This window comes from Lepisma saccharinum, chromosome 14, assembly GCF_977018435.1.
Source record: "Lepisma saccharinum chromosome 14, izLepSacc3.1, whole genome shotgun sequence".
NCBI lineage: Eukaryota > Metazoa > Arthropoda > Insecta > Zygentoma > Lepismatidae > Lepisma > Lepisma saccharinum.
In genome coordinates this window covers 41379253-41391062 of record NC_139242.1, presented here as the reverse complement: position 1 = coordinate 41391062, position 11810 = coordinate 41379253, and the positions used below count along the sequence as shown (strand labels likewise).

Genomic DNA, 11810 nt, shown 5'->3' with positions numbered 1-11810 from the left:
AGCTCAGAGGGGGGGAGGGGGAGGAAGACAACGCATAAAGTGATGGTACTGTCCTGTGGGAGTGGGTTACAAAAGCCGCATTTTGTTTAACGTTTGGAATCTCTCTGAGAAACATCGACTTTCCATTTCACTTCGCCTTCGGAGAGAAGGGACTTGGTTCGAGGTGTGAGGTGGAGGGGAGGCACCGAAGGGAAGAGAAAGGTTTTTCTTCTTTCTTTCGTACCCCCTCTATGTCAACCCTAGATTTTGGTCGTTGACTTGATCCCGGGTTGCTTAAAAAGCCTCGCATCTCGGATGAAGGCATCAGTGTCCGCTGGGACTATCATAAGGTAACATCGGAGGACGACAGTGGCACAAGCGACAATGAGATTTCTTGTGGTAAGTCACAAGCTCTTTAGTGCGACCGTTATTGTTCTGTGACGATAATACCGCTAGTGTTATGTGAGAGACAATGTGCTTTTTTGTGCGCCGAGGACTTGTGGAGTGGTTCTTCCAGAGAAGCGCTGTGAGGACTAAGCTACACAGCCGCACTTGCTTTACATCAGTCAAGGACATTACAGTGCTAAATTTTTCAACCGTGGACTGATATAATTTTCCTGTCCCTTACCCGATGTGTTAAGACAAAGGACCCGTCTGAGACGGCTCAGAAGCTACTGGAGAGACATTGCCCAGAGGACCAAATTATCTCACCCTCTCCAAAAAATGCAATTTCCCGCTTCTGCATTGGCAAGGATGGTTATGGGACCTTTAGAGCGGGAAAATCCTATCATTTTGTCAATACACCATCCACTTTTGTCTCAGAAAGCAGATGGGGGCCTCTCTGGTGGCGTAGTGGTAACGTCCCTGCCTTGTAATCAAGGAGTCACGGGTTCGTAACCCGGTGGAGGCCCCGAATGTCACTTTAAACTGCGCCTATGCATAAAGTGGAATCAAAAGAACTCTACAAGTAGAATTTCTTTGTCTTCAACAATGGGAATCGACGCCCTGAAAACGCATCTACACGAAAAGCCTTCTAACAGACCTTTATCCTCAATAGACTGCCCTTGTTCAAAACCTTAACATGAGCAAGTTTTTACATCTATGGAAAGCAAATTTCACTGTCATTAGCTTTACCGCATCGTCATTCATACCCTTGTAACTATTCATTTACCCTAGCACAACGCAAATATCAAATTATCACCCCCAAAACCGGCAGCGGAAAACAGCAACCCATTAGTTTCGTTCCAAAGGAGCGAAAATAACTAGCACGTCTATCTTGGATCTTGTAACACTCAAAAAATAATTACTGTATGCTAATTACTTTTGACAGTCACCCAAATATGCACTAGTGCTTTGCCATGCAATTTGCAGGGCAGAACGGTGGACTTCTTGCCGCTAGTACTTCATACATTCTTGATCTACGAAATTGCTGGCGCATGGTTTTTGCTAACAGTCGAAGCATATTCCCAAATATGTTACGGTTTGTAGCATTTTTCGAAAATTTGAGTAGATCAGTTTTTAACCTAGCTAACTGAGCGCAGCTATCCAACATTGACCAGACGAATAACATTGGGATTTCAGCCCAAAACGGACATTATCTTTGACTAAAGAAACACTGTAAATAGTAACTTATATATATATATATATATATATATATATATATATATATATATATATAAAGAACATTTCTAAAAATGCCAATCATGCCAGATTTCAAAAGAACAATTTTCACATAGTTATAGCTTTTCTAAACTTGAAGCTATTATAGAATTGCTCTTGTACTAAAGAATGTAATTGAAACGAAACTTGCACTATTTATAGGTAGCGTCATGGTCTTACATATTTCTTTCCTTATTTATTATTGTATCTATTTCATACTAAAAGTACAGAAACTTTATAAATAGAAATTTAGAGAAGGTCACACAAGAATGAAATTAACTTCGACACACCTTATTTTTCCACGAAGAAATTTGAAAAGATAATTTCGAGCAAAGTATATTAAATTTTAAATTATCACTCCGATCATGGAAGCTAGTAAACTGTATTATCTTGTATTAATTTGTAGCTTACACAAAGCAATATCATTGGTAGACATGTTAGTTTTCACTGTTGTAATTTGTTCCGAGTAACATTTCTCATAAGAAGTATTAGACTAATTTCGATGTGTCGTTAACAAGCAATTAAATTCACTTCAGTTTTAAATGTCTTATATCAGCTATATGCATATTGGAATCATTGTAGCATTTAATTAGTTCATTAAGCAGTCTAAATTATATAGAAATTACGAATTCATATTGCATGTTAAAATTAATATAAAAGAGTTCATTACCACAGAACTGGTAAGATATATTATGCCGCCGAACTAGGCTACTATGCAATGGATGTGACAAGATGATTACTGGCTACGCAGTTATACTCAAGAGACACTTTTTAATAATATCTTTTAAAAGCTATTTCTTAATGTTACCCAAGGACTGAGGTTATAGTTAATATTTTTGATATACTATAATTAGTATAGATCTAAATATGTAGATTTATTTATATATATCCTTATCCTTCACGAATAGTTTTTAAAATTTGTTTGTTTGTATATTTAAATCTTGTAAATAGTATTTTCATTTGGTATTCTAATGTATACTAAATTTTACCTCCTTTTCTATCGAAGGTCAAGGTAAAATTTACATGGCAGTAATTTTCAATATATTGTCATAGATTTGTCTATTGGCTGTTTGACATTTGTAAAAGTATTTACAAACGCATTATTTATGGGCTAAATTAGCCTGTGGAATAAATATGTAAGTGATAAACAGCCTCGTCAAGATCATTTAAGATGGGCCTCGCCTATGGCGCAGTGGTAGCGTCGTCGCCTTGTAATCAAGGGGTCCCGGGTTCGATACCCGGTGGAGGCTCATAGTGGTTCTGATCCCACTTTGAACTGTAAGTCCAGTCCCGATTATCCTTACTGTGCATAAAGAGGATTTAAAACACCAAATCAACAACAACAACAAGATCATTTAGGTTCTATTCTTGGTTCAGGCTAGGATTCCAAGGGGAATATGGGTACAGTCTCGGTTAGGACGTGTGCATAAACAATACAACTATCACAATGTGCTATGAGAAGCGTAACTTTTATTTCATTAAATAATACGCAATAGTTATAAATTTAGTTGATGGGACACATAAAGGTAGCTACTGATTAGATGTCAGAATGAAAATGAAGCAAATGTTCTTTCTCTGCCACCTTCTCAAGAAAATGCGTTTCAAAGCACCGCATAACGTGTTCGTTCTGCTGTTAGACACACAATAATGTTCTTAGGATGAAACAGAAACGTGTCTCACGTTCTATGTCGGAGCAAAGAGCACCTTTTCTTCATAACGAGGTCACGAGTGCATATCCCCGCCCACTCTCGCAAACGGAGAAATGCATTTCACTCGGAACCGTACTGTTTTCTCCTCAGGCGTTGGGATCCACTGGTAGCCGTGCACCTTTAAAGTCACCGCGCTCTTTCGTTCCTTCTTGCGATTCATTTCCTCACCATTGAAAAGCGGAGAAAGTCCTGGATGCCCTGTGTGTGAGATTTCCTACCGAGTCAAGTTTACGTCGGAAATTCCCCCTTCGAATGACGTCGCCGCGTGGATTGATAATTAACGACTTCCCTCGCCTGCAGACAATGGGAACGTTAAAGGTTGCACCGTTTGATTTGGTGGAAGAGAAGTGAAAGTGGTAGCTCGAACCGTTATCCGTTTGATCTTTGTCGTATAAAAACACTCTGTTCAGCGGATGAATGAAATCTCGCGGGAATCAGAATATTTCTCTTCCTCTGGTTCTCTCTCCCTCCACCACAAAGGGCAGAGAGAAGAAGGAAGAGCGGCAGCGGCGTTGCCGGAGAATTTCTATCAAGTATGTTCAAGGGTGGGAGAAGTATTTTCGTCAAAGCTACTGAGATTCCGTCTTTCTTTCTTACCCTTTGTTCTCTCTTTCTTTGTCTGATTCTCTTTTCTTCTCTTCTTTGTATCTTTCTCTTATTTCTGTGTTTCTGTATCACTTTTTTTTATCTTATTCTTCTCCAATTCTTTCCTTCTTTCCTCCTCATATTCTTTGTGACATTCTATCTGTAATTCCTCTTTCTCAACTTATACTCCCTTTCATTTACCTCTATTCTCTTTCCCTTTCTTCTCTCTTTTTATCCCTCTGGAGTTTCTAACGTTCATGTAATTACTTTCTGGGAAATACAATAACAACCATATGAGCTTGTACAGTCACTGACACTTCTAGGTTGTAAGGATCTCATTGACTTTCAATAGAATCGTTACAACTCAGAACTGTCCGTGACTGTACCAAGGGTCTGGGACTAATTCATAGATTGGGGATTGTATCGTATGTGTACTATTCACCAAGAGATTCTAGTAGATCGAACTGAACATTGACACTATTTGCTTAATGCCAGAAAGGAGCAGGTTAGCAAGTTGACAGTAGCAACGATGCGACATTACAATGTTATTGTTCCCTATCTCAGTAGGGATATTAATTTTTGATATATTGAAAATATACACTTGCGAACAAAGATAAGTCTTTTGAATACAACTTCGCAATTACCAGGAGGGGAGAGAGAGGGGCTAGCAACGATCTCAATTAGTATTTAATGTGTAATTTGGTAGATGCATCTTTTGTCTTTAAGTGTCCAGACCAGAGATCTTTTGTTAAAAAAAAAAATACAGTGAAACCTCAATTTTACGTTTTCCAGAGGACAGGTTCCGGGGATGTAAAATTGGGATTCCACTCAATATTCTAAAGTTTTGATGAATAAAGTCACACCTGTCTTGTGCATTGCAGCTCGTAGCGTCCCTTTGGGCGTTAGCCTCCGCGCGACCCGAAGCGGGTTACCCAAGCAGCCAGTACGGTGCTCCATCAGGAGGAGGAGGTGGCGGCGGAGTGTCTAGCTCGTACGGAGCTCCAGGCGGCGGTTTCGGAGGAGGCGGTGGCGGATTCGGAGGTGGCGGCGGTGGATTCGGAGGTGGCGGCGGCGGAAGAGGCCACGGCGGCGGTGGCGGTTTCGGAGGAGGAAGCGGATTCGGAGGGGGAAGCGGAGGTGGTTTCGGAGGCGGCGGCGGTTTCGGAGGAGGAAGTGGATTCGGAGGAGGAAGCGGAGGTGGATTCGGCGGCGGCGGCGGCGGAGGCGGAGGTGCCCTGATCCAGAAGCACATCTACGTCCACGTCCCACCACCAGAGCCACAGGTCAGCAGACCGCGAAGGCCGATCGGTCCGGCACCGGCAGCTCAGAAGCACTACAAGATCGTGTTCATCAAGGCACCCACCCCACCCACACCCACCGCACCAGACATTCCCGCATTCGCACCGCCCGCAGAGCAGAAGACCCTCATCTACGTCTTGGTCAAGAAACCAGAGGAAGGTCCAGCAATCTCCATCCCGACGCCCGCACCGACCAGACCATCCAAACCTGAAGTCTACTTCATCAGGTACAAGACGAAGGGCGGCGGCGGCGGCGGATTCGGCAGCGGTGCCGGCATCGGCGGCGGCCACGGTGGCGGTGGCGGCGGTGGCGGCGGAGGTGGTGGCGCCGGCGGATACCCAAGTGGTGGCGGAGGAGGGTCGGGCCCATCCGATTCCTACGGAGCACCAGCACCGTCTGGTGGCGGCGGAGGACCTTACTAAGCATCTCTCAAGTCTTTCAACACTGGCGCTTCTTACGGCTTTCTTCTTCGTCGACGAGGATGACGAAGCGGGAGAACGATTCTTTGTTTCAGTTAAGAGGCCTGGCCATCGCTAGGTGCCCCTGCGGCAGCGGTAGGGTAGGAAACCTGCGATGGCGTCCAGAAGCGACCAGACTGCAAGCGGCTGAACTACGGGTAAATTTTTGACAACGCGGCTTTCCAGAGGGACTACGTGAACAGAAACTCTCATTTCTCCCTCCCTCAGCTGTGGCGCTCCAGCACAGCTCGAATTTTTTTGTATGATAATTCTCTTTTTTTAAAAAAGGAAAAATATGTTTTGTAATATAATTTTTGCAGAAAATATAAAATATAAAAATTACTTTATAAATTTGTTATATTCCTTTATTAAACCACCCGATTGAATTCTCTATGTGTTAACAAGAATAGTTCAATTGGATCAAAGTACCACAGTCTAAGGAAACTTTCTGTGAAACATGCACCTATCAAGCTGGGAATGAGTGTGGCAATTATCTCATTTGATGTATCATATGTCGAAAAAGGTTTCTTGTTTTAGCACATTGATGGTTTCTGGAAGTAACAACAAGCTTTTGTAGTAGCTTTTATCTTTGGGAAATTCACGGAAGATGAGAAATGACCTTAACTCTTGAAATGTTAGCCAGTTAATTGACAGATAACCCGAAACAAATATTGTTTCCCCGAAAACGTCTTGTTTCAGCAGTCACAACTCTGTCGAGATTGACAGTCTCAATCCAAGGTGTTCGGAACCATAGAATATGATGAATGCCCTTAAGAAAAATAAGTTACACATGTTTAGAAGTTTCATGATGCTTATTCAAAAAGAGAACCACAAAATAATGCAAAATGTTCTATTAATGCAAACTTATCGCCAAGATAACAATGCATATAAAGATTTCTGAGATCAACATAAGCGAATAATCCATCAATTACAAGAAGTCCATTGCAACTGGTTTTTGTGAAACTGTATGACATAACTCCGACGAGTAAGTACAATTTCTACATTTTCTTCTTAAAACATCAAAATAATATAAAACCAAATCAAAAATATAATTACCTCATTGAATTGTATCGGCTAATATCAATTATACGAGCTGTGTATGTACCAGAGAGCTGGAATAAGCAATTTTGCATCCATAGAAACACTAGGACACCTGAAGAAATTGGCTTTATAATATTGTATCCTCTATCAGTAAAACTACCTAGTACGTCTGTACGATTTAAATTTGCAGATATTCCAAACTTAACTTTTACCCACGCGTTTTTGGTTTAGGCATGTAATTAGAAAGATAGAATTCGTGGAGCACAAAGGAATTCTGGAAACTTGAATTTACTTTATTAGTTGTTTTTCATCCTGCAACATAACTTGCTTATTTCTATTTTGGTTATTTTAATTCACTCTTCTACAACGTTAGTCAAAACGCTAGCAAACTTTATCAAGTTTATTTAATTCAAGTAATATTCACAAAATTTATTTGACATTGACACACACAGATATTATTAAAAATGACAAGTTTGATCAAATGGTAATTTTCGAATAGTACAAGCCAACATGGAGAGTTAATACTAAAACACTTTCAACACGAGTGCACGTAGATCTATGGATTCTTTGCATGAAGTGGATAAATTAGGAAATAATACAGGGTTCTCTTAAAGTCCTTTCCACATTTAAATTCGCTATAACTTTGTAACAAACACAGCTATTTCAGTGAAATAAAGTTTGTACTTCAGAACACAGTCGTTGCCATGGGTATTGCTAGAGTGTTGACAGGTTGATTATTTGTGAAGCTCCTTGCTAGGTTGACAATCTACAGGCTAGTCTATCCATTTGACATTCTGATACTGGTGTCTCTGGCAAAATAAACAGTTGACAAAATAAAGAAAATGAAGGAACGAATTCCAAAGATAAGTAACATACAACTGTAATGTAATGTTCAGGGCATTTCATGTTGGAAGCAGCAGCATCCTTTTATATTCCATCTTATTATGCTTCCAATAACTTTTACTGCACGCTGTATTCAAGCTACATCCTTACGTGCTATGCAATATGTTAAACATATATTGTTGTTTTGGAGTTATATCCACAAGGATACAGTGTGTCCTTTCCCCTTTTGCTAAATTGTAACCAGTTCTAACGTTCACAGTATTATCAAATCGTCTTAGCCATGTGTTACATCCATTCCCGCCTATTTGGTGTATATCACCATATACGTATCTCTGCCAACTTAAATTCAACTTTCTGTATTTTCAGTGGAAAGGGGAAAATTTATAAAATAAATTTCAAGAAAATATCCCAAAAAAAAAGTAAAGTGCTCCCCTGTGCATAGCACCACGCCATGAAGGCGTATAGGGAGTGTGGGGGTAACGCCCCACACTTTCTTGATCCGGTCGTGAGTGGGGGTGATGTGATCAGCATCACGCCCCTGATCGCCTTTACTCCCCGGGGTTTCCCCCAGGTACCCATGTTATTCGACACTGGGTGGGCGCCGGGGCCGCTTCCAACGTTATAAAAGTTCCCGGATTTGAACCGGCCGGGGATCGAACCCGGGACCTTTAGCATGGTAGTTAGACGCGTTACCGACTGAGCCACCTCATCCGCTCTCATTATCTTCATTTGTTTCAAAATGAGCCAGCGGTGCAAGTGGGGGTCAGGGGAGCCGACATCGCCCAGTCTTCTATTCTTAGCCACCCTGCAAAAAAAACTAGATAAATAAATTCAATTTTAGCTTAAAATTTTGTTCTCTCCAGCCCCGCAGCCAGATTCAGGGGAGGTGGGTCATCCCTTATCAGCAGCCGCCATCTAAAGGCGGAAAAGTGAGGGGTAGAAGCCCAGGAGATGAATTTTTCAATATATTACAACTTAATGTACAAAATATTAAATCCTGCTAAGGGAGTAGAATTAATTACCACTTTACACTATTTCCAACGAAACATTTATAGGATTTGGGGGGGCTTCAGCCCCCAAACCCCACCCACTGGCTACGTGCCTACTCCTAGAAAATATATACTCCTCTCTGCCTCTCGACTCATTATTTTTGGCACAACCATCTTAAAAGTGCATAAGATGCGTAATAAAACATTCATAATACAATTTATATTATGTGTTAGATCAATAGATGAACCACCCTATCGTCACCTAGATTGCATACAAAATTTTAAATAGAAAAGAGGGCCGTGGCACCACTACAATGTATGCAGAATTTTCACGATAACACCAGTGCTGTCATCTAGTTTCATTTCTCTTTATGTGCCTTGAAGTTATCATGTTTTAAATATCTCTCATATTGCTTTCCTATACATTGTTTTGGAATAGCGCCAAGTAATGTCTAAAATAGTAAAAATAAATTAACATGTGTTCATCAGAAAATTTCAGTGGGGCATGAAGTATGGTAATAAAAGTGATAAGTTTAGCTATTGATTTGACATGTAACAGCAGCTATGATTAATGTCATATTACACACATTGTATAAAAAGTAATATACAACAATACTTTCCTTCCCTCAATGTGAATGAATAGCACTGGCTCCACAATCCCTTTGCGGTTATTACAGAAGGCACAAAACACTTATCATTGCAAGAAGAAGAAAGGTTGGCTGATCGAACTTTCAAAATCAAATTTAGGTAAATAACAGTACTTCAGTTCTGGATTTTGGCAAAATAAGAGTTCTCAGTGTTATCAGAACATGCCCTATCTGCACTACTACAGTTTTCAACAACCTACTTGTGCGAACAGGGATTCTCCGCATTGGTCAACATATAAAATAATGAACGAGCGATTTCTGCCTGGAATTCAAGAATTACAGACGTGTTTGTCTGCTATTCCTCCCTAATGAACAATTGTGCAAAAGTGAAGAAGCCTATATTTCTCATTAAATCTTACAATAAATAAAATGTGTAATAAATGTAAATAAATATTAAAATCTGTAATAAATCTGTCCCTTTGTAATAAAATAGATACTATTGCAGTTTGTATTGCACTTTTTATAGTTATTTTAGATAAATAAATAATATTATTAAAATGTTTCAAACATATGCCTGGTTTGTATATGTTCATGGTTCCCCATTTTGTGAATTTTCGCGTCCCACCCTTTGATAATCGCCGTTTTAAGACGGATGGTTTTCACTTCATGCGCTTTAAGTACATTTTGGTGTTTGCCTAATTTTGACTTACCCGCATTTCAATTATTATAAATAAATAATGCCTATATTTCTGTGAGGACTTGACGAGTTCTGGAATTTAAGTATACCGTACAACGTGAATTGTTAAATTTCGTTGATATGCGTTACATCATCTTGAGACTGAGACGCTGTCATTATTATTTTGTGTACTGAGTTACAGCAGAACCTGCTTTTTAAGGGGAATCCTTCGTATTCTCCACCCCACCCAAGGGGTTAATTTGAAACGTCGCACAGGGTGAACATTTTTACTTTGAGCTGTAGTATCGCTAATGTCTTATTAGACGTAAGGAGATGTTCTTAACAATATGCAAAGAGAAAATATATGCACTGTAAACATTTACAGGAGAAGAGACGATTCGAGACCATCAATATTCGCTCCCACCGTAAAAATGACGATGATCGTTTTAAAAAAATTAACGGCTATTACATTACCCTAATTTTAATGATTCAGATTTTTTTTAAATACGTTTATTTCACCCAAAACTGCAATTTATGATCATTATTTATGCATGATAAAATATTCAAATTTCATGAAAAACGGTTGCGTTCTCGTTTTTGAAAATTAATGGGCTGACTATGATAGAAAATTATAAATTTTACATTAACAGTGTATACTCTACACAATAGAACCGTTTTTTTTTTGTTTTTTTATAAAAATGATTTGTAACATTGAATTAATTTGTGGAAAACGCAGAAACAAGTGTCACTTTAAAAGCAAAGTGTACAGAATAAATGTGCTTTGGTGTTACAACCTCATTGGTCACCTATAAACTATAAATGTTTAATACAAAGCCCATATTTAATTGCATTTCACACATGGCAATACGTAGCATCAGGGACGCCGACTTGTCAAAATTATTGGGGGGCTCTGATCACTGAAATAAATGAATGAATGACCCACTCCCTCCCTTTTTTAAAAATAAAAATTACGTCTTCGTATAGCAGTTCTTAAGCAGCTTTTATATTCGTCATGCAAATGAAATGTAACATGAAAAACGTGTGTCTGCGCATTTGTTTTTTAGATAACAATTAACATTTTTATTTAAAAGTAGGCTATGTATTTACATTAAGAGGCCAACATAACAGTTTTATGCCGGCCTCGGTAGCCGAGCGTGTTGGGTGTTCGTCTCAACTCGCTTTGATCCGGAGGTCTCGGGTTCGGGTCCCGGCGAGGGCATGGGTGTGTTTTAATGTCCGCAACAGACTTGTAAAGAAAGTACATGTGACGGGTGCAAAGAACCTTAGTGTATATATTTACAATATTTAACAGTTTTATTTAATTATTTACATAAATGCTAACACAAATCGTAGGCAAATAGTTTTACTTTTTTGTTCTTGTTACAATATTTTACTTTTTAAATTTAATTTTGCAATAATAAATAAACACATAGCACGCCGCGCTTTAGCAATAATGCCTTTGATCATAGCCGTTCCCGCTTTCGCAATACAGACTTTTCATAAGCTTTCCTTGCGTACTTTACTTATTCTTTGAACTAGAGGAAGAGATTTGAGGATAACTAAATATCGTACATATCAATATTGCCTAAAAGTCGTGTTTTCGACCTCAAATTGTTCAGAATTCACTAAACAACATACTGGTATAATTATCATATCACCTCGTCATTTTGAAACTCTTTTTAGTAAAAATGTTAACAATACTCATAATTATATACTTAGTATATAGTCATAAGTCATGTGTTTTTCTGTCTCCGTTCATTTCAAATGTGTATTTAAAGTTAAGTTCATGTGGCACAATTCAGAGTAAACTTTACAAGAGAAGCAAAATAATACATTAGATCCTCTTAAGCAAAATTATTTGGGGGGCTCTGCCACCACATCATTAACATTGGTGGGGGGGCTCGAGCCCCCCCAAGCCCCATGGAGTCGGCGCCTATGCGTAGCATTAAAATGTCGTGGCATATGGCCTATTAAAAATGTGATTT

General features: G+C 39.3%; 1 protein-coding gene across 1 annotated transcript; it reads left to right on the top strand.

Annotated features, from left to right (window-relative positions):
* The first annotated feature begins 293 nt into the window (after window positions 1-293).
* On the top strand, window positions 294-6031 carry TwdlT (TweedleT). The gene is made up of 2 exons (XM_083134904.1): window positions 294-378; window positions 4814-6031. The coding sequence occupies exons 1-2, from the start codon at window positions 364-366 to the stop codon at window positions 5651-5653; spliced, it is 855 nt and encodes a 284-aa protein (XP_082991030.1). The 5' UTR covers window positions 294-363; the 3' UTR covers window positions 5654-6031.
* Window positions 6032-11810: the final 5779 nt, after the last annotated feature.